Source organism: Heliconius melpomene, unplaced genomic scaffold (genome assembly GCF_056956725.1).
Source record: "Heliconius melpomene rosina isolate 202511_hmr_F unplaced genomic scaffold, ASM5695672v1 Hmr00187, whole genome shotgun sequence".
Classification (NCBI taxonomy): domain Eukaryota; kingdom Metazoa; phylum Arthropoda; class Insecta; order Lepidoptera; family Nymphalidae; genus Heliconius; species Heliconius melpomene.
This window is the reverse complement of record NW_028181855.1, coordinates 29,325-52,975: the sequence shown is the minus strand read 5'-3', so window position 1 is coordinate 52,975 and position 23,651 is coordinate 29,325. Positions and strand designations below refer to the sequence as shown.

Below are 23,651 nucleotides of genomic sequence, written 5' to 3'. Positions count from 1 at the left end.
GCACGTCGCAGCAGAGTGATGTTGTGCCGGTCGGATCGGACCACTCCGGTGTACAGCCGACGGCTAGAGGCGCTCGGCCCATCCACATTGGGCAAAAGGCGCGCCAGTGCCGCCGCTGTCTTCAACAGTTTCGGGGCCAAAGATGTAAAGCGGCCCCGAAAACTCCACCGACCATCCAGAACAAGTCCGAGGTACTTCATGCTCCGGGCAACGTCAATTTTGACGCCACCGACGACGATGTGGGCATCTGCCGGTGGGCCCTTTCGAGGAGCATGGAAGTAGATTGCCTCGGACTTGTTGAGGGAGACTTCCAAGCCCAGCCGCTTTATGCGGCCGACTACCTCCGCAACTCCAGCAGTCGCGAGGACTGCCGCCTCTCGATAGGTCCACTGCTGCGCCAAGACCAGCGTGTCATCGGCGTAACAGAGGACCTTTATCCCCCTCAGGGTGCCGCCCCGCAGCACCCAGTCGTATCCGATGTTCCAGAGGATCGGACCCAGCACCGATCCTTGTGGAGCACCGGCCGACACAACGAACTCCTTCCAACCTCCTCCAGGAGCTGGAAAGGTCACAGACCTACCGGACAACCAACCGGACCTACCGGACCGGCGCAGGTATGGAGGCACACGATAGTATAACAGTGCCTCCTTTATGCAGGGCCATGGCAGGGAGTTGAAGGCGTTGGCGATGTCTAAAGACACCGCCAAGACTCCATTGCCTCGGGCCACCGCATCCTGCGCATAGGACTTTACCTCCAGTATGGCATCCACCGTCGATCGCCCCCTACGGAAGCCATACTGGTGGTCCGAGAGGTCCGGACCTGTCCCCTCCAAATGGTGTTGTAGCCTCCTGGCTACAACACGCTCAACTAGCTTGGCGATCTCGCTCAAGAGCACGATGGGCCTGTAGGCGGAGGCTGAATCCGCCGGGCGACCCTCCTTCTTGATGAGGACTAACCTGCCTGTCTTCCACCGCTGTGGAATTATGGCTTGAGCCAGACAGGCAGTGAATAGTCCTCGCACTCTGGGCCCTAAGGTGTTGAGGGCCAGAGTTAGCGCCCGGCCGGGAATGCCATCCAAGCCCGGGGCGGTGCTCTTGAGCCGAGATCGGCGTACAGCTTCTTCGAGCTCCTCCTCCTCCACCGGTGGTGTGACGCTGTCCTCGTCGTCCTCCTCTTCCTCCTCACGCGCTGCAGGGCGGGCCATACTGGGTGGTGCAAAACTGGCCTGCTGCGGGAATAGCGACGACAGAACCCCTCGGAGTACGTCCGGTTGGAGTGTCTGCGTCAGTGGTGGTGCCCAAGCCCGTAACCTACCGAGCACCATTCGGTAAGGTGTGCCGTACGGGTCTAAGTCTATCCCCGCGATCAACCGGTCGTGCGACTCGCCTTTCACACGACCGATCTCCTCCTGCAGCTGCGTTCTCGCCTCGACATAGACGCGGTACAGTCGGTCTTCCTCCTCCTGCACCTTCTGTACCCGTCTGCGATAGTGGCTGTACTGGCGTCTCGCCGCAACGCAGGTGTTACGCAGTTGCGCGATCTCCCACGACCACCAGTACACTTGCCGCCGTTGAGGGCGGCGCCCGGAACGGGGCATTGACGCGTCACAGATACGCGTCAGCGCCCCCTGCGCCCAGGATGCGGCGTCTTCTGCAGACGCCAAGCTCTGGGGCCGCCAGGATTTCACTATCGCGGCCTCCTCCAACAACTCCCTGTCGAGACGACCCAGTTGCCACCGCGGTCCGTACTCTCGCGAGTTTGGACTGGGGGCTGGTGGCACCGCAGGATGTATGGAGATCTCGTACAAGATGTAGAGGTGATCCGAGAGAGTCTCCACATCATCCAGCACTCGCCAGCCCCGAACACGACATGCTAGGGCCGGGCTCGCGACCGAAACGTCCACGACGGATCCGCCCAGCCTTCGCACACACGTGTTCTTGGTCGCTCGGTTGAGCACAGACAAACCGGTGGCAACAACCCACTCCGACAGCGTCACACCACGCACATCCGTCGTTGCGAAGCCCCACACGCTGGACTTCGCGTTGAGGTCGCCGGCCACCAACATCTCCGCCGGACGAAATCGCTCTACCATTTCCCCCAATCGTATAAGGAACTCTTCAAACTCCGCGAGAGTTCGATTGGGGGAAAAGTAGACCCCTACGACAACTAGGTTGCCGACAAGTGCGGCGACGCATCCCACACCTCTCTCTACACGTGAGAAAGGCGGGGAGCCCGCGGCGACCTGGGTGATAATAGTCACCACCCCGGTGTTGTCGGCTACATAGTTGTCTCTGTCGGGAACGCTGTAGGGCTCCGAAACAACCGCCACCTGGATAGACCACTGCGCCAGGCTTTGGACCAATAAGTCCTGGGCCCTAGCACAGTGGTTAATGTTCGCATGCAACACACGGAGAGCCATTATTGGTCTTCCATGTGTTGCACCTCCTCAGGCCCAGCTGGGATATTAGACCTGGCCGATGTTGCCGGCACTCGTCTGCGCTTTCCACCGTTATTGGTGCTAGCCTTTCCACAGGCAGCATTCCCCAACATGTGATTAGCGGGCCTTTGCGCCGCCTCACACACCGGACAATGAGGCTCTGCCGAACACGATCTCTGCTGATGCCCGGTCTGGCCACACTGGAAACACTGTTTGCTCCGGTCCACCTGGCTACTGCACTTCGCAGCCATGTGGCCCACTTCGTGGCAACGGAAACAACGTTGCGCACGGGGCATCAACAGCCTCACTCCAGCAGAGACGAAGCCAACAAGTAGTCTCGCCCCGCTAATCTTCTGCGCTGCGCCGACAGGACATCGGACCCATACTATTCCTAGACCGGCCCGGTCCTGTCGGATCTCTCCGACTTTTATATTACCCGCAGCACAGCCGGAAACTCGGCTTATTGCCGCCGTCACGTCCTCAGCAGTGGCGGAGTCATCGAGGCCAAACACCCTCAATTCCGCACATTTCACTGGCCTCGACACCTGGACCTCTTCGGGGCTGAGAACCCCACGCAACTTCTCAGCTAGCGCATCCGCCTTCTCAGCAGTGTTGGCGCCAGGCATTCTAGCGCCTAGCATTCTAGCGCCAGTAGACGCAACACGGAATCTCAGGTCCTCTATACCCAGGTCTTCCAACTTTATACTTTCCTTGACCCGGGTAAGGACATCGCTATACGACATCTTGTCGGCGACGGCTGGCTGCAACTTCGTCGTCACAACTTGCGATCTAGGACGACGCAACTTTGGCTCCTTTTGCGCTTTAGCCTTTTGCGCTTTCGGCTTAGGAGCTGGCTTTCTCTTCTTGGCCCCCTTCCGGGCTACTACAGTCCAGCCCTCAGACATATCAGCCGGAGCGGGTGGCAGAGGTCGAGGCTCAGTAGATGCGGTCTTCACCGGGCCTTTCTTCTTCTTGGCCTTTTTAGACCTTTGCTCCTTTGGTGCCGGATTAGCCGGCGCTATCAAAGTGGATGCGACAGGGTCCACTTGCGCCTGCTTTGGGCTATCCACCTTGCGCTTGTCCGCCGCTAGCGGAGGTCGCAGATTTCTCTCCGGTGGTAGCCGATCTTTAAAGGCTTCCAGCCTGGTGGAGACCATAGTGCCCACTATGTCCTCCACAGCAATAGACTCCGTGGGAGTGGGTCGCAAGTCCGATGCTCTAGACCGCTCCAACTCCGCTCTCAAAAGGGCAAACTCCTTCCGCAACTCCACCAACTCCGACTGCAGTCGCGAGTTTGTTGCCTTGAGGATATCCACTTCCTCTGATGCCGTCCTCTTTGCCAGAGTATTAACGGCAGAAGAGATAACTCCGGCAGCGTCTTTAAGGGCCCTAGTAAATGTGCCCTTCAGATTCCCCGACTTGCAGGCGACTCTATTGATTATAGCCAAGCTATCAGATACTTGGCTACGCAAGTCGGAGACCATGTGCTCCTCACCGCAAAGTTCCAGGGGCACATCCGAGAGCCTAGAACTTGCTCTAGTTTGTATCGCCGCGGAGATTTCAGCAACTTCCTCCTCCGCCCTCAGCCGGCGCTCCTCGCGCTTGGCATCGTTTAGCGCCTTCTTTCCAGCAGCTAGCCCTATATTCTCATCAGGAATATTTGGTACGACCACGACTCCCTCTGGCCGAAGCAACCTTCGCTTTCGGCTTGTCTCTGTCTCCCCATCCGCATCCGAGGATTCAGAGTTACTCTTCCTGTGATGGCGCCTCTTTCTGTCCTTTCGGAACTGCGCTTTAGCCCCCTCGATAGCATTGGAGCTGTTCGACCCAACAGACATCACGCCATCGGCGTCTGACTCGGAAGCCGCCCAGAAACGGCCTCGCGACGAAAGTGACGACCTGGACCTATCTCTTATAATAGAGGCAACCTCCTCATGGTCCAGACGCTCTAACACGACTCGCGCATCCTTCAACCCCCCTCCTATTGGCACAAGTGCCGGACTTTTGCCCCTTTCGAGCAAAGTACTCCCTACGCCTTTCTCGGGCACAACTACTACTCCGCCCATCTCGGGCAACAACAGATCACCGCCCTCCTCGGGCCTCCCTACGTCATCATTTTGGGTTTTTAATTTAACATTTTCCATTTTGTTCCCACGAGTGTGGGGGAAAAACGGTCCATCCGAGCAGTGCCCCCTGTACTCGGATAAGCCTATTACGCCAGGGTGTCGGCTGGTACCCTGGCGGGACCAGCAGTAGCGACTGATCTCCCCATCAGCCATGAACCCCTCGCGCTGCTTCGCCGCTTGGGTTGGGGTAATTTTTTAAAGAGGTTTTCTTCCTCGCAGCCCGGCCGGTAAAGGCAAGGCCCTCAGTTCCATTCCTGATTACGAGACATGACCGCAACCAAGAGTGGAGTTCCGATATTTTCGGCGCTGGCACATCACTGCACCTGCGTGGCGGTAGGATGAGTACACACCACGCACGCCCTCCGGTTCCTCACACTGTGACCTCTGCATGACAGAGGACACGCGAAGAACCACGCCGGATTATTAGCCAGCGAGCAATCATTACCCAAGGACGAATCCTGTAGGCACCAATTACTCGCCGCCCAGGGTGCACCGGTCCGCAACACTGTTCGTCCCCCCCGAACGACAAGCATTCGAGAAAGGGCCAACAGCGGGTGAACACACGAGGAGGTCATCCGACCAAGCACCCCAACCTAACCTGACATTTTTTTTTTTTTTTTTTTAACGTGAGGAAATCCTTTTACGGATACCGGCCCGAGTGGGGACTCGAGCGGGTTATGTGGGACTCATGGACCGGCTAAGGCCAATCCCAATACCCACTAAAACCTCACGATGCTCCTCCTCGACCGCCACTGACCGCGAGACGCGGGGACTAGAATCGTCCACGAAACGCGGCGGCGGGAGCCTGCTAGGCAGGTCGCGGAGTCAAGGGTGTGTGGGCACCCTCGACGGCCTGCTCGGAGTAGCGCGCGGGAGCAACCTGCGCGCGCCTACTCGGGCCAGGTTGGTAGGCGGCCAGCTTCCCCAAGCTGACCGCCCTCTGGCACATTAGGGCGGAAGGCGGCGATCGTGTGCCGCCCTCCGGCGACCCGGTCTCTTACGGCGGATGGCGACTTCGGCAAAAGCCTCCCTCGTCCGTTCCGCCGACTCCTTCTCGAGCACCACTGCCTCGCAGAAGGATGAGACCGCATCCCACGACGTCTCGCTGCCGGCCATAGCCTTGACCACGGCCGGCAGGGAAAGGTCGTCCCCTATGACGTCGCGCCAAGCGCGACGTTGAGACGCCCAGGCTGAGCACACCTCCAACGTGTGCTGGGCCGTCTCATCGAGGCAGTCGTCGCAGTGGTGGCAGCGAGCGTCGGGCTCCCTCCCGGCGATCCGACACAAGTAACCCCCGAAGCAGCCATGCCCCGTGAGCACCTGTGTCATGCGGAAGGTTAGGACGCCGTGACGCCGCGCTAACCACTGGCGGAACACTGGACGAACAGCCTCGATCGTCCTCAGGCCGGCAGTTGGTGTTGCCAGCCGAGTTTCCCACAACTCCATTGCGGCTACCCGCACCTCCTCAGTGCGTGCCTGGCTTGCCGGTTCCCCGGACACTAGGCCTATTATTTCTTCATTTGGTTCATATATTTCATTATTTTCCATAATTTTCATTATTATTATTATTTGAGAATCAATAATTAATCAACGAATAATCCTATTTTCATTAAATATACCATCCTCTATTGAATGATATCAAAATTTACCTCCTTCTGAACATTCTTATAATGAACTTCCTATTTTAAGAAATTTCTAATATGGCAGATTATATGTAATGGATTTAAACCCCATTTATAAAGGAATATCCTTTTTTTAGAAATGGCAACCTGATCTAATTTAAATTACCAAAATAGAGCTTCTCCATTAATAGAACAAATTATTTTTTTTCATGACCATGTAGGGAACATTACTTATTCAAAATTAATATTAATATATTTACTAGAATCATCCGGACGCAGCGCATTGGAACAATTCAAACCTGTTCCGAGTTTTTTTGCTATGCGTGTCGTAGGCTGCTAGCCAGCATCGCCACGTTTAAAGAGTCGGCTAGAATCGCTTGCGACATTCACTTGTGTATCCATTGCTCTCTTAGCTTGCATTCAATTCTCAACCTTAACTTCTTGCTATTACGTGCTAGTTTAGCTTGTATTTTCTATTGGTATTTATTTAAATTTCTTTATTTCCTTCTGTGATTATTTTCTCTTCACGTATCTGTGAGTGAAATAAATTTGGACAATTTCTCCACAAAATTTGGATTTTTAATTTTACTCATTTAGTGTAAAATAAATAAGATCATATTAAATAGTGGTATCACATCTCAACCGCTATATTGGTGACCCCTAAATTGGTGAGCACTACAATAAATACCTACGTTTACTGCTGGCAAGAAGATTTAAAACGGCAGGAGGCCATTTTAACGACCTTGGCAAGTGACCTCTGATACAAGATGGAGGACGCGACTACTTCCAACGTGTGCAGAATTGGCGTGCGTATTCCACCATTCTGGCCGGAAGAACCAGCCCTTTGGTTTTCACAAATTGAAGGTCAGTTTGCTTTATCTAATATAACAAGTGATACTACAAAATTTTATTACGTTGCCGCTCAGTTAGATAATCAATTTGCTGTCGAGGTGAAGGATATTATCATTTCTCCTCCCGAGACGGATAAATACATCACTCTTAAAACGCAACTGATTAAAAGATTGTCTGCGTCTCAAGAAAAGAAAGTGATGCAGTTGCTGAGGCACGAGCAGCTAGGTGATCGCAAGCCATCACAGTTTCTGCGATACATGCAAGATCTTGCGGGTTCATCTGTCCCCAAGGATTTTTTAAAAACATTATGGTCGAGTAGGTTACCACAAAACATTCAAACAGTTATAGCTTCACAGCCTGATCTGCCTATCGAAAAATTAGCTGACCTGGCAGACAAGGTGCATGAGATAGCACCCTCATCACCACAGGTCGCAAGCACATCTGCGATGGCCACACCCCCTGCATCCTCCATGTTGGAAGAAATGGCCAAGCAGATCCAACTCCTGACCAAGCAGGTATCGGAACTCTCGACCCAGGTACGTCACAACTCGGTCTCATCAAAATTTAGAGAGCGTTCCCGGAGCCATTCCAGACATCGCAGGAAGTCGACTACCCGGCAAAAGTGTTGGTACCATTTTAAATTTGGTTCAAATGCTAAAAAATGTGTGCAGCCATGTAATTACGGAGAGTCGGAAAACTCTCTGGGCAGCCGGAAGTAGCGGCCAACGTCTGCCCTTTACCTACAGGCCGTCTTTTCATTACCGACCGTATTTCAAAAATGCTTTTCCTCATTGATACTGGCTCGGATCTCTGCGTTTTTCCACGGTTGGCTACCAAGGCGCCCTGTACCAAGACAAAGTATGAACTCATGGCGGCGAACGGTACAGTCATTCATACTTACGGTCCTACATTGTTACACTTAGACCTAGGACTAAAGCGTACTTTCACCTGGAAATTTACCATCGCTGATGTTTCAAAGCCCATTATCGGCGTAGATTTTTTGATATTTTACAATCTTCTTGTAGATTGCAGATGTCAGCGACTCGTCGATGGAAATACCACTCTGTCAGTGCAAGCAATAAAAGAAAATATCTCCGATGACCTTGCGTCAGTCGAAGCCATTTCGGGAGAATCAAAATATCATCAGCTGCTTCATGAGTTTCCAGAGGTAACGAGACCATCAGGTACGTCTTCCTTACCTAAGCATAATACCGTGCATTACATCAAAACCATTCCCGGACCACCGGTTACCAGTAGACCTCGTCGTTTAGACCCAGTTAGACTGAAAGCAGCCAAAAAAGAATTTGACGATATGCTGTCACAGGGAACTGCCCGCTCCTCTAACAGTTCGTGGTCGTCCGCTCTGCACTTAGTTAAGAAGAAGGACGACGGATGGAGACCATGTGGTGATTACAGAGCACTCAATGCTCGCACAGTACCTGACAGGTATCCGATACGCCATATCCAAGATTTTTCCTACCAACTCTCTGGTTGTTCAGTATTTTCAACTATCGATCTAGTCAAGGCGTACAATCAAATACCAGTACACGTCAATGATATCCACAAAACAGCCATTACAACTCCTTTTGGACTTTTTGAATTCCCGTACATGACCTTCGGACTGCGCAATGCAGCACAAACCTTTCAGAGGTTCATGGACGAAGTGCTACGTGATTTTGATGACTTTTGTTTTGGTTACTTAGACGACATTTTGGTATTTTCCAGTTCTGAAGAACAACATCAGCGCCACATCAGACTACTCTTCACCAGGCTCAAAGAGTATGGTGTTTTGATAAACACATCCAAGTGTGTCTTCGGGCAGCGACAGGTAAAATTTCTTGGTTACCTAGTGTCAGATTCTGGGACTCGACCTTTAGAGACGAACGTAAAGAGCATACAGGAGTGCAATGTGCCGAAAACTGCTAAGGAATTACGACGTTTCCTCGGTATGTTCAATTTTTATCGGCGTTTTATTCCCGATGCCGCAAATATCCAAGCACCATTAGATGCTGCGCTTTTAGGACCTAAGATGAAAGGAGCTAAGCCGATCACTATGACACCGGAGATGATGGAAGCCTTTCAAAAATGTAAGACTTGTTTATCTCAAGCCACATTACTGGCTCACCCAGATCCTTCTGCAGAGCTAGCTATTGCCACTGATGCTTCTGATGTCGGAATTGGAGCAGTTCTTCAACAACGTGTTAATAACGTATGGCAACCTCTTGGTTTCTTTTCTAAAAAATTAACATCTGCGCAGAAGAAGTATAGTCCTTACGACAGAGAACTGTTAGCCATTTATGAAGCCATTAAATATTTTCGACACATGGTTGAGGCTCGAAACTTCGTGATTCATACGGATCATAAACCTCTCACATATGCATTCAACATTAACAGGGAGAAATGCTCACCGCGCCAATATCGGTACTTTGATTATATTTCTCAGTTCACAACTATTATTCAATACTTACCAGGACGTTTGAATGTAGTGGCTGATACTCTGTCACGACTGGAAGAGGTGAGTCGATCTATTGATTACCAGGCTCTAGCACTTGCTCAAGATACTGATCCTGAACTGCTAGGTCTGCTTCAAAAAGGCTCATCGTTAAAACTGGCTAAGGTAGATTTGCCAGACTCTAACCATAAGTTATACTGTGACGTATCAATGTCTTCTCCGCGCCCGTTCATTACTGAGAAGTTTCGCCGACAAGTTTTTGAAACTTCACACAGCTTGAGCCATCCTGGTAGGACAGCTACAGTGCGGCTGGTTACACAGAGATTCGTATGGCCAGGGATTCGCAAAGACTGTAGAGAGTGGACACGAGAGTGTGTACTTTGTCAAAAGAGCAAAGTTCACCGTCATACCCTTGCTCCCTTATCCTCAATTCCAACTCCTACATCGAGGTTTGAACACATCCACCTCGACATCATCGGACCTTTAACTGTTTCGTCTGATTTCAGATATTGCCTTACTGTCATCGACCGTTTCACACGATGGCCTGAGGCATTCCCACTTAAGGACATCACAGCTGATTCCTGTGCTGCCGCTCTTCTCTCTGGTTGGATAGCAAGATTTGGTTGCCCTCTTCGAATTACAACTGATAGGGGTCGGCAATTCGAGTCGCATCTCTTCAAGGCACTATCAGCCATGGTTGGTGCACATCACTTTACGACTACTTCGTATCATCCAGCTTCCAACGGCTTGATCGAGAGACTCCATCGTCAGCTGAAGGCAGCTATCATGTGCCATCCCTCTTCGACCTGGACGGAAGCACTTCCCTTAGTGCTGCTGGGCATCCGTAGCGCTTGGAAGGATGATATTCAGGCTTCAGCGGCTGAGCTGGTCTACGGGGAGCTCCTTCGACTTCCAGGGCAATTTCTTGCACCCTCGGAGGATTACAGGACAGCAGATATCACAAATCTGGTCACTCGTCTTCGTGCTGGTATGGCACGACTCTCACCGAAGCCCACGTCATGGCATAGGACAGGTCCTTTTTATATGCCAGCTGACCTTGCAGAGACAACACATGTTTTTTTACGGCAGGACCACGTCCGCAAACCACTGGAACCACCTTATGCAGGCCCATACAAGGTTCTCAAGAGGACTCCTAAATATTTCAAAATAGACATATGTGGTAAGCCTAATAACGTTAGTGTGGACAGGATCAAGCCCGCATATGTTACGAGAGAGGCCGTTCCTGCATCAAAGAGGATAATAACAGCACCAAAGGCTATCTCTCAATCTGACGTGGAGCAGACACTTGAGAAGCGGACGAGAAGCGGAAGAAGAGTCAAGTTTCCAGACTACTATCGCCCTTAACCAGGTCTCTGGGGGGGAGTACTGTAGGGAACATTACTTATTCAAAATTAATATTAATATATTTACTAGAATCATCCGGACGCAGCGCATTGGAACAATTCAAACCTGTTCCGAGTTTTTTTGCTATGCGTGTCGTAGGCTGCTAGCCAGCATCGCCACGTTTAAAGAGTCGGCTAGAATCGCTTGCGACATTCACTTGTGTATCCATTGCTCTCTTAGCTTGCATTCAATTCTCAACCTTAACTTCTTGCTATTACGTGCTAGTTTAGCTTGTATTTTCCATTGGTATTTATTTAAATTTCTTTATTTCCTTCTGTGATTATTTTCTCTTCACGTATCTGTGAGTTAAATAAATTTGGACAATTTCTCCACAAAAATTGGATTTTTAATTTTACTCATTTAGTGTAAAATAAATAAGATCATATTAAATAGTGGTATCACATCTCAACCGCTATAAATTTGATTCATATATTTTTCATTCAATCTAATGAAAATTTAAATAATTTTCGACTTTTAGATGTTGATAATCGAATTATTTTACCTATAAATAATCAAATTCGTATTTTAGTTACAGCTACAGATGTAATTCACTCTTGAACAATTCCATCATTAGGAGTAAAAATTGACGCTAATCCAGGACGATTAAATCAAACTAGATTTTTTATTAATCGTCCTGGAATTTATTATGGTCAATGTTCTGAAATTTGTGGGGCAAATCATAGTTTTATACCTATTGTTATTGAAAGAATCCCTATAAAAAACTTTATTAATTGAATTAATAATTATTCATTAGATGATTGAAAGCAAGTACTGGTCTCTTAAACCATTTTATAGTGAATTAGCATTTACTTCTAATGATAAAGAATTAGTTAATAAATAACATAAATATGTCAAATTTAAATTATTACTTTTTGTAATATTCTTTTATTCCTCAAATAATACCTATCAATTGAATAATTTCATTATTATTTTTTATTTCTATTTTTATTAGTTTTATAATTATACATTATTTTATTTTTAATTATAAAAATAATTTTAATTTTAAAAAAATTAATAAAAATAATTTCAAAAAAAATTGTTGAAAATGATAAATAATCTTTTTTCAATTTTTGATCCTTCAACAAATTTATTTAATTTCCCATTTAATTGAATTAGAACATTTATTGGATTATTATTTATTCCTTTATATTTCGGATTTTTTCCTAATCGTCATTATTTATTATGAAATTTTATTTCTAATAAACTTCATAATGAATTTAAAACTTTATTAGAACCAAATAGAATTAATGGATCAACTTTTATTTTTATTTCATTATTCTTTTTTATTTTATTTAATATTTTTTTAGGTTTATTCCCATATATTTTTACTAGAACAAGTCATCTTAATATATCCCTTTCATTATCTTTAACATTATGATTAAGATTTATAATTTATGGATGATTAAATAATACACAACATATATTTATTCATATAATTCCTCAGGGAACACCAACTATTTTAATACCTTTTATAGTACTAATTGAAACTATTAGTAATATTATTCGACCTGGAACTTTAGCAGTTCGATTAACAGCTAATATAATTGCAGGTCATTTACTTTTAACTTTATTAAGTAATACAGGTATTAATATACTTAATTATTTATTAATTATTTTAATTATTGTTCAAATTTTATTATTAATTCTTGAATTGCCGTAGCAATTATTCAATCTTATGTAATTTCTATTTTAAGAACTCTTTATTCTAGAGAAGTAAATTAATGTCTAATCATAATCATCCCTATCACTTAGTTGACTATAGACCTTGACCCTTAACAGGAGCTATTGGAGTAATAACCTTAGTAACTGGTTTAGTAAAATGATTTCATAATTTTAATATAAACTTATTATTTATTGGATATATTATCGTATTATTAACTATATTTCAATGATGACGAGATATTTGTCGAGAAAGAACATTCCAAGGAAAACATACTATTATAGTATCAAAAGGTTTACGGTGAGGAATAATTTTATTTATTATTTCTGAAATTTTTTTCTTCATTTCTTTTTTCTGAGCATTTTTACGCATTTCAGCGGTGAGGAATCATTTTAGAATAGAATAGAATAGAATATACTTTATTGCACACATAAAAGAAATATATAGAAAGAACAACACAAATAAAATTTAAAGAAAAACACGTATGCAAAGGCGGTCTTATTGCTTTAAGCAATCTCCACCAGACAACCTTTGAAACATTACGGATAAAATGTAATGAGGAGAAAGGGGATAACGTCTCAGTGCAAATTTTATGAAATATAATTACATATTATATAATATATAATAAACTAAGTCAATAATATAAAATAAACTTACATAAAATGTGTTTAATGTTTATATACTTTACACATACATACATACATACATACAAATATTGAAAAAAACAATATATACTTACACATATATACATACATACATAAAACGTGTTCAAAAATATATACATATATCAGGGAAGCAGATTATTTAAGTTGCCAGTTGTCAAAACCAGATGGTGTTGCCTGTCACTCTGACGTCGCACCGATCGATGACAATCACATAAAACCAACCGCACGGACGTACGCTCAGTCGAGGCTCTACCACGGCTCGGTGCACTACTCGTGCTCCACCGCTGGCCAACCTCGACTACTTCAATTACAAATGTGGTTAAGACCTATTTGCAATTATACTGGGCTGGAGCAGTGAAAGGCGAGTGTTAGTACTGTAAAGGGATCCCTTAAGCCTACAGTTGTGGTCACAAGTCCACGGCACTGCTCCAAGCTTCACGTCAAGAGTAAGATAACATTTCTTATAATTACCACGCCCGAATTAGAAGTACGATGTCGGTCATATCTGTCTACATCAGAAGTGGGATCGGAACAAGCTCCGGTCCCAATCACCTTAGTCTCCGACACATAATATTAAAAAAAATAAATAAATATAAACTATTATACTAAATTAAATAAGTACTCTTTCAGACGATTTTTAAAACTGTATAGACATTTGGAATGACGAACTTCTGTAGGAAGTTCATTCCAAAGAATTGCAGATTTCATAGTAAAAGACTTAGAATAAAATAGGGTATGGGAAGTTGGTAATTTAAGGAGATTATCACAACGGGATCTAAGGTGGAGGTGAAGAAGTGAATCGGCACCTAGGAAACAAAATCGATCTTTTAAGTAGGAGAGAGAGAGTTGTACAGGATAGAATAGAGGAGAGTCAGCATGCGGAAATTTCGGCGATGTCGGATAGGAAGCCATCCAAGCTGACGACGATGATCAGAAACATGATCAAATTTACGTAAACCGAAGATAAATCTAATACATAGATTTTGTAACCGCTCTAGTTTATTTAGTTGTTCCTCAGATAAGTCTGGGTAACACGAATCAGCATAGTCTAAAATCGGTAACAGTAGTGAATGAGCTAGAGCAGTTTTGGTCTTTATAGGTAGGAAATATTTCCATCGTTTGAGCGATCCGATAGTGGCAAATAATTTACGGCTAACCTCAGCTATCTGTACTGACCAAGATAGGGAATTGTCTATAATAATACCAAGGTTCTTAATAGATGGACTCAGACTCAAATCGACGCCGCCAAACTGTATAGCAGGGAGGCTATTCTGGTCAAGTTTTTTTAGTTGCTTAGAGCCACCAATAATACTGACTTGTGACTTGGCAGGATTGACAGTTAAGCCAAAAGATTTGCTCCACCTACTAACATTCCGCAAATCTTCGTTAAGCTTATGAATAGCCTCACTAACATCATCAAACGGGGCGGCTAAGTAAATTTGAAGGTCGTCAGCATATAGATGAAAGGAAGAGCGAGAGATTTTGGGAAACTGAATTAATAAAAATGGAGAAAAGGAGAGGATAGAGGACACCACCTTGGGGAACACCGGCAGAAAGAGAGCAAAGGGAAGATGACTTGTCATTGGCTTGAACGTACTGTTGCCGATCACATAAATAGCTTCTGAACCACTCAGTGGCTTCAGGAGAGATATTTATTGAACGCAGAACAGCAACCAAGAGATCAGTATCAACAGAATTAAAGGCGTTGCTAAAGTCCAGCAAAGCAATGACTGTAAGATTTTGTTTGTCCATGCTAAGTCTGATATCGTCACAAACTTTAATCAAAGTAGTGACTGTGCTATGCCCGTTACGGAATCCAGACTGGAACTCGGATAATATATGGTTGTCAAATAGATATTGATTTAGTTGCTGAAAAACAATACGTTCCAAGACCTTTGACAAGAAAGGATGGATGGAGATATGGAAGGAAGGATGGAGCATCGCCACGTTTAAAGAGTCGGCTAGAATCGCTTGCGACATTCACTTGTGTATCCATTGCTCTCTTAGCTTGCATTCAATTCTCAACCTTAACTTCTTGCTATTACGTGCTAGTTTAGCTTGTATTTTCCATTGGTATTTATTTAAATTTCTTTATTTCCTTCTGTGATTATTTTCTCTTCACGTATCTGTGAGTTAAATAAATTTGGACAATTTCTCCACAAAATTTGGATTTTTAATTTTACTCATTTAGTGTAAAATAAATAAGATCATATTAAATAGTGGTATCACATCTCAACCGCTATAAATTTGATTCATATATTTTTCATTCAATCTAATGAAAATTTAAATAATTTTCGACTTTTAGATGTTGATAATCGAATTATTTTACCTATAAATAATCAAATTCGTATTTTAGTTACAGCTACAGATGTAATTCACTCTTGAACAATTCCATCATTAGGAGTAAAAATTGACGCTAATCCAGGACGATTAAATCAAACTAGATTTTTTATTAATCGTCCTGGAATTTATTATGGTCAATGTTCTGAAATTTGTGGGGCAAATCATAGTTTTATACCTATTGTTATTGAAAGAATCCCTATAAAAAACTTTATTAATTGAATTAATAATTATTCATTAGATGATTGAAAGCAAGTACTGGTCTCTTAAACCATTTTATAGTGAATTAGCATTTACTTCTAATGATAAAGAATTAGTTAATAAATAACATAAATATGTCAAATTTAAATTATTACTTTTTGTAATATTCTTTTATTCCTCAAATAATACCTATCAATTGAATAATTTCATTATTATTTTTTATTTCTATTTTTATTAGTTTTATAATTATACATTATTTTATTTTTAATTATAAAAATAATTTTAATTTTAAAAAAATTAATAAAAATAATTTCAAAAAAAATTGTTGAAAATGATAAATAATCTTTTTTCAATTTTTGATCCTTCAACAAATTTATTTAATTTCCCATTTAATTGAATTAGAACATTTATTGGATTATTATTTATTCCTTTATATTTCGGATTTTTTCCTAATCGTCATTATTTATTATGAAATTTTATTTCTAATAAACTTCATAATGAATTTAAAACTTTATTAGAACCAAATAGAATTAATGGATCAACTTTTATTTTTATTTCATTATTCTTTTTTATTTTATTTAATATTTTTTTAGGTTTATTCCCATATATTTTTACTAGAACAAGTCATCTTAATATATCCCTTTCATTATCTTTAACATTATGATTAAGATTTATAATTTATGGATGATTAAATAATACACAACATATATTTATTCATATAATTCCTCAGGGAACACCAACTATTTTAATACCTTTTATAGTACTAATTGAAACTATTAGTAATATTATTCGACCTGGAACTTTAGCAGTTCGATTAACAGCTAATATAATTGCAGGTCATTTACTTTTAACTTTATTAAGTAATACAGGTATTAATATACTTAATTATTTATTAATTATTTTAATTATTGTTCAAATTTTATTATTAATTCTTGAATTGCCGTAGCAATTATTCAATCTTATGTAATTTCTATTTTAAGAACTCTTTATTCTAGAGAAGTAAATTAATGTCTAATCATAATCATCCCTATCACTTAGTTGACTATAGACCTTGACCCTTAACAGGAGCTATTGGAGTAATAACCTTAGTAACTGGTTTAGTAAAATGATTTCATAATTTTAATATAAACTTATTATTTATTGGATATATTATCGTATTATTAACTATATTTCAATGATGACGAGATATTTGTCGAGAAAGAACATTCCAAGGAAAACATACTATTATAGTATCAAAAGGTTTACGGTGAGGAATAATTTTATTTATTATTTCTGAAATTTTTTTCTTCATTTCTTTTTTCTGAGCATTTTTACGCATTTCAGCGGTGAGGAATCATTTTAGAATAGAATAGAATAGAATATACTTTATTGCACACATAAAAGAAATATATAGAAAGAACAACACAAATAAAATTTAAAGAAAAACACGTATGCAAAGGCGGTCTTATTGCTTTAAGCAATCTCCACCAGACAACCTTTGAAACATTACGGATAAAATGTAATGAGGAGAAAGGGGATAACGTCTCAGTGCAAATTTTATGAAATATAATAATAATAATAATAATAATAATAACACTTTATTGCACTTTTACAATTGGACTATACATTTGACTACACAGTATATATAAGATTAATGTGCAATGGCGGCCTTATCGCTAAGAGCGATCTCTTACAGGCAACCGACATTACAGGATATGTAGAACACAAACGCAGAACGGTGCAAAAAGCATTGTATTACTTATAATAATAAAATAAAATATCTTCTACAAACATATACCTAACTACTTACTATGATTACTTTAATATAAACATATATATTAATAATATTACATATATAGATACACATATATATATATATATACATATATATACATAGATACATATATACATAGATACATATATACATAGATACACAAATATTCATACATAAACTAAGTGTAATAAAATCAGTTTATAGACTGTTCCAGGTAGTATTGTTTAAGACGACGTTTAAATATTCCAACCGTCTGAGATTTTCTGATATTCACCGGCAGCTCATTCCAGAGCTTTACTGTCTTGACAGTAAAGGAGTCACCATAGCATTTCGATCGGGACAAAGGTGTTTGAAGGAGGTTGTCAGTGCGGGAACGGAGACATTGGACATGAAAGGAATTCGACCCTAAGAACTTAAACCGTTCTTTAAGGTACGAAGGAGTAATAGGATGAAAAAGGATGGTATAAAGGAGAGTGAGGGAATGTAGATTACGCCTGTATTTTATTGAGAGCCATTTCAGTTGAGCACGAAACTGTGACACATGGTCGTACTTTTTAAGTCCAAATATAAATCTTATTATAGCATTTTGCAGACGCTCGAGCTTATTAAGCAGTTGCTGAGACAAATCCAGATAGCAAGAATCGGCGTAATCTAGAATGGGAAGGAGAAGAGTGTGGGCTAAGGATATTTTGGTTTTCAATGGTAAGAGGTTCTTCCATCTTCTTAGTCCCCCTAAGGCGGAGAAAACCCTACGACTAAGCTCAGAAACGCGGGGTGACCAGGAAAATGTGCTATCCATTCTGATCCCCAAGTTCACAACACTCTCACTAGGCTCTAAACATATATTATCAAGCGAAACCGATGGTAGAGGTACATGTAATTTAAACAGTTGTTTAGAGTTTCCAAAAATACATAGCTGAGATTTATTTGGGTTTAAAGAAAGCCCAAATGTTTTACACCAGATACTTATTAGCTGAAGGTCGGAGTTAATTTTAGCAACCGCGCTAGAAATTTCATTCGTGGCTACGGTTGTATAAATTTGTAAATCATCAGCGTAAAGATGATAAGAAGACGATATATGTGGAGTGAGAGTGTTAATGAAAATGGAAAAAAGGAGGGGAGACAGCACACCACCCTGAGGCACGCCAGCGCTAATATAGCTTAGTGAGGATTGTCTACCATCCAGTATGACACTCTGTCTGCGGCCGCGAAGGTATGAAGAAAACCATTCAGTAGCTGTTGAGGAAAAATTTATGGACTTTAATATGGCTAGCAATATATCAAAGTCAACAGAATTGAAGGCATTTGAAAAGTCTAGCAGAACAAGTAGAGTAACTTGCTGGTTGTCAATACTGAATCGAATATCATCACAGACTTTATTAAGTGCAGTTACTGTGCTATGTCCAGGGCGGAAACCTGATTGGAAAGGGGAAAGGATATTATTATTATGTAAAAATAAGTATAGTTGTTCATGAACAATACGTTCGAGGACTTTGGACAGGAAGGGAAGAATGGAAATCGGCCTATGGTTAGAGAAGGATGTTGGATTGGACGTTTTGGATGTTTTTGGGATAGGGATCACTAGTGCATGGCGCCAAGCATCAGGAAATTCACTGGACGAAAGGGAGAAGTTAAAGATATGGGATAAGACAGGAAGAACATAATTAAGCGATAATATAATCATACGACGACTAATATTATCATAGCCAGTAGCATCCGATTTAATGGCTATCACGTGCTTACGGATTTGTGCCGTAGAGATGGGTTTGAAAAGGAAAGGAGGTGAAGGATTCGGAAGTAATGACAGTGATTGAAGGGTGTTTAATTTAGTGATGTCGTCCATCTTATTGACATTCGTAAAGAAATTATTCAGTGAATCTAAATCCATGCAGTTGCTTAAGATTGGTGTATGCCGAGTGCGTCTACCTCCTATTCCCATCGCATTCAGAAATTTCCAAGTTTTTGCAGGACTCCTGGGGTCTATAGATGTAAAAATATGGTTACGTCGCGCATCTCTGCAAGCCTTGTTACATCTGTTCCGTAGTTTTTTGTACCTCTGAAGATTTGCATCCGTAGGATTCATTTTGTATTTGGACTTTGCAGTATTTCGTTTGACCATAAGTATCTTAATATCTTGCGTTAACCACGGAGCAGGGAGATGTTTTATTTTTATTGGTCGAAGCGGCGCGTGAATGTCGAAAAGCTCAATTAATATGGAATTAAAAATATTTAATTTATCATTAATAGTACCTGCATTAAAAATGCAATCCCAGTCAATACGACTAAGATCACTCATAAATTTTTCGTTGTCGATGTTATTGAAGGATCTTCGCATCACTACCGTTGGCTTTAGCTTGGGTGGTCGTATTTTGTATGATAGGTAAACGAGGTCGTGATAGGAGAACGCTTCCGCTGAGATTTGTCCGAAGGTAGCTACGCGCTCGTTTGATGAGACAACCATGAGGTCCAGCAAGGATGGCACGCAACCAGGGAAGAGGTGGGTTGCATTCGTCGGAAGGATATTTAGGTTAGAGCTATTGATTATGGTTTTAAGCCGAGTTGAGCGTGTGTCTTTCTTAACGAGACATGTGTTAAAGTCACCCATTATGATGGAGTGGTCAACTTCTGGCACATACTTTTCTAAAAGAATCTCAAACGAATCAAAATAATTCACATGTAAGGTGGGACTATAAAAGACACCAAGTAACATCTTAAGAGTGCCAAATAGGACCTCTATAAAGATATGTTCCGATGAATTTGAGTAAGCTGAAGGCGATTTATCTAATATTGAAAAGGGAATGTGGCTCCTAAGATAAATAGCTACTCCCCCTCCACCTTTCCCTGTCCTATCGTTTCGTATCAGGTGAAAACCCGGTAGGGCATATGCAGTTGATGGTAAACTGGGTTTGAGAAATGTCTCAGATACGAGTACTGCATGAACATCTCTTACATTAAATGAGTCAAGGAGGTCTGGATAATGGGCTGGTATGCTTTGCGCATTGATGTGGACTACATTAAAATTTTTTGAAAAGTTTTTAAGTTTGCTGTCTAATATTGAGTTGAGAGGATCAGATATGCTATGGCAACTATCGTCGGATGTTGTAGAAACGCACTGGTGAAAAGAATTATCAGATATACTACCACTATAAACACTATCATTATTATGCATACTAACAATAACTTAATATTAATACACAAATAATATAAACGTATATATTATATTATATTTAAATATAGATAATATAAATATATATATAAAAATTATAATAATAATAATAATATTGATATATATAAATATTAATGACAATATATATAAAATAATATTAAATAAAATAGAACTGTAATGCGACACTTTGTTCAACCGTCAGCAGTATTTTAAAGTTGACTACTATAATAAAAAAAAATAAAAGAAAAATTACATAAATACACAAGACTTGTTATCGTATAACGAAACGATTTTAGCGGCATATATTATCTATCACTATGTAGATGTCGACTGTCATTATTGCGTTTGTTTATATCGCTTAACAAAAAGAAAATGAAAATAGTGGGTAAACTTACATATAGTTAACTAAAAACAAGATTATTGAATATTAAGAACCAAACAAATAGTAGATAAGTGTGGACTAAAAAAAAAAAAGAAAAAAAACAAAAACATATAACTTAATAGGAAAAACCCACTTCACTAAATCGTGAAACAGAAGCGTAAACAAACAGGTTACTTTTTTACAACTCTTCTCATTGGACGAACAGTTGGCTTGGCTGCAGCAGCTGACTTGACAGTAGTGGGAGCGCATGTACCTTGACTTCGAGGTTCTAAATTGGTGGATATACAATCAAGTTCCGCACAGTGAACTATAGTATGACGCTTACCGTCCGGGCCAATAACAATTACAAAGCCGTCTTTTGTCCAGCATTTAGAGATACCAAACCGCTGTCTTGCCAGCATAAAAGTTTCATGTCTGGCCTTGGTTAGAAATTCAGAGAGAGTAATACCTGTGTTCTTAAGAGTTGATTTTGAGTACCATATTTGATTCCTAAGCGATTGGTCTCTGAACTTGACTAAAATGGGCCTTGACTTCCCTGGAGAGATTTTACCCAGGCGCTGGACTCTAGTGAAGTCATCTGCACAGAAATCTGAGACTTTGAGATGTTTGGCCAGCACCTGGGTCACTTGCGATGCAGTGTCCTCATTTCTTTGTTCAGTGACACCATGTACTAACAATATTTTTCTACGACTTCGCATTTCCATGTTGTCATACTGTCTAGTAAGAAGCTGCACCTGAAGCTGAAGCCCCTCCAGAGCATTCAATACAAATGATCTAAAAGTATTGAACTGGGATGTAATGTTAGTTGTTGGGCTTGCCATGTTGCTTGCATTGTTTAAACTTTTTTGAAATTCAGCCATTTGAAAATTGAAGTGCTGTGTCAGCTCATCTATCGAGTGCTTAATAGAATCCATGGTAATGCTTGAGAATATTTTAAAAAAGTATGTACTACACAGTTGCTTCAAGGTTACTTGAGGTCACTTGTTTAATTATACTTCTTGTAGAATGATGGAAATTTTTAAAGGAATCACACTGCTGGCAGGTTAGACAACTTAACTCATTACTTTTATATAGTAAGCACTTGTAAAAATCATTTTAAAAATTAATAAACTATGAGAGCTCTAAAAATCAGCTGTTGTCACTTTTTGCACCTACCCTCGAAAGGGATATAATTACATATTATATAATATATAATAAACTAAGTCAATAATATAAAATAAACTTACATAAAATGTGTTTAATGTTTATATACTTTACACATACATACATACATACATACAAATATTGAAAAAAACAATATATACTTACACATATATACATACATACATAAAACGTGTTCAAAAATATATACATATATCAGGGAAGCAGATTATTTAAGTTGCCAGTTGTCAAAACCAGATGGTGTTGCCTGTCACTCTGACGTCGCACCGATCGATGACAATCACATAAAACCAACCGCACGGACGTACGCTCAGTCGAGGCTCTACCACGGCTCGGTGCACTACTCGTGCTCCACCGCTGGCCAACCTCGACTACTTCAATTACAAATGTGGTTAAGACCTATTTGCAATTATACTGGGCTGGAGCAGTGAAAGGCGAGTGTTAGTACTGTAAAGGGATCCCTTAAGCCTACAGTTGTGGTCACAAGTCCACGGCACTGCTCCAAGCTTCACGTCAAGAGTAAGATAACATTTCTTATAATTACCACGCCCGAATTAGAAGTACGATGTCGGTCATATCTGTCTACATCAGAAGTGGGATCGGAACAAGCTCCGGTCCCAATCACCTTAGTCTCCGACACATAATATTAAAAAAAATAAATAAATATAAACTATTATACTAAATTAAATAAGTACTCTTTCAGACGATTTTTAAAACTGTATAGACATTTGGAATGACGAACTTCTGTAGGAAGTTCATTCCAAAGAATTGCAGATTTCATAGTAAAAGACTTAGAATAAAATAGGGTATGGGAAGTTGGTAATTTAAGGAGATTATCACAACGGGATCTAAGGTGGAGGTGAAGAAGTGAATCGGCACCTAGGAAACAAAATCGATCTTTTAAGTAGGAGAGAGAGAGTTGTACAGGATAGAATAGAGGAGAGTCAGCATGCGGAAATTTCGGCGATGTCGGATAGGAAGCCATCCAAGCTGACGACGATGATCAGAAACATGATCAAATTTACGTAAACCGAAGATAAATCTAATACATAGATTTTGTAACCGCTCTAGTTTATTTAGTTGTTCCTCAGATAAGTCTGGGTAACACGAATCAGCATAGTCTAAAATCGGTAACAGTAGTGAATGAGCTAGAGCAGTTTTGGTCTTTATAGGTAGGAAATATTTCCATCGTTTGAGCGATCCGATAGTGGCAAATAATTTACGGCTAACCTCAGCTATCTGTACTGACCAAGATAGGGAATTGTCTATAATAATACCAAGGTTCTTAATAGATGGACTCAGACTCAAATCGACGCCGCCAAACTGTATAGCAGGGAGGCTATTCTGGTCAAGTTTTTTTAGTTGCTTAGAGCCACCAATAATACTGACTTGTGACTTGGCAGGATTGACAGTTAAGCCAAAAGATTTG

The 23,651-nt window shown here is 41.5% G+C and overlaps 3 protein-coding genes across 3 annotated transcripts; 1 reads left to right on the top strand and 2 right to left on the bottom strand.

The window, feature by feature from the left end:
* Positions 1 to 2,419: 2,419 nt before the first annotated feature.
* LOC146526652 (uncharacterized) lies at positions 2,420 to 4,582 on the bottom strand. The gene has a single exon (XM_085206891.1). It carries the CDS (start codon positions 4,580 to 4,582, stop codon positions 2,420 to 2,422), a length of 2,163 nt encoding a protein of 720 aa, XP_085063017.1.
* Positions 4,583 to 6,953: 2,371 nt separating this feature from the next.
* Positions 6,954 to 7,757, top strand: LOC146526651 (uncharacterized). Its single transcript, XM_085206890.1, has one exon. The coding sequence runs from the start codon at positions 6,954 to 6,956 to the stop codon at positions 7,755 to 7,757; it is 804 nt and encodes a 267-aa protein (XP_085063016.1).
* A 10,917-nt stretch (positions 7,758 to 18,674) lies between these two features.
* LOC146526650 (uncharacterized) lies at positions 18,675 to 20,682 on the bottom strand. Its single transcript, XM_085206889.1, has 2 exons — positions 19,174 to 20,682; positions 18,675 to 18,749 (listed from the first exon to the last, which is right to left on the bottom strand). The coding sequence occupies exons 1-2, from the start codon at positions 20,680 to 20,682 to the stop codon at positions 18,675 to 18,677; spliced, it is 1,584 nt and encodes a 527-aa protein (XP_085063015.1).
* Between the last annotated feature and the right edge of the window lie 2,969 nt (positions 20,683 to 23,651).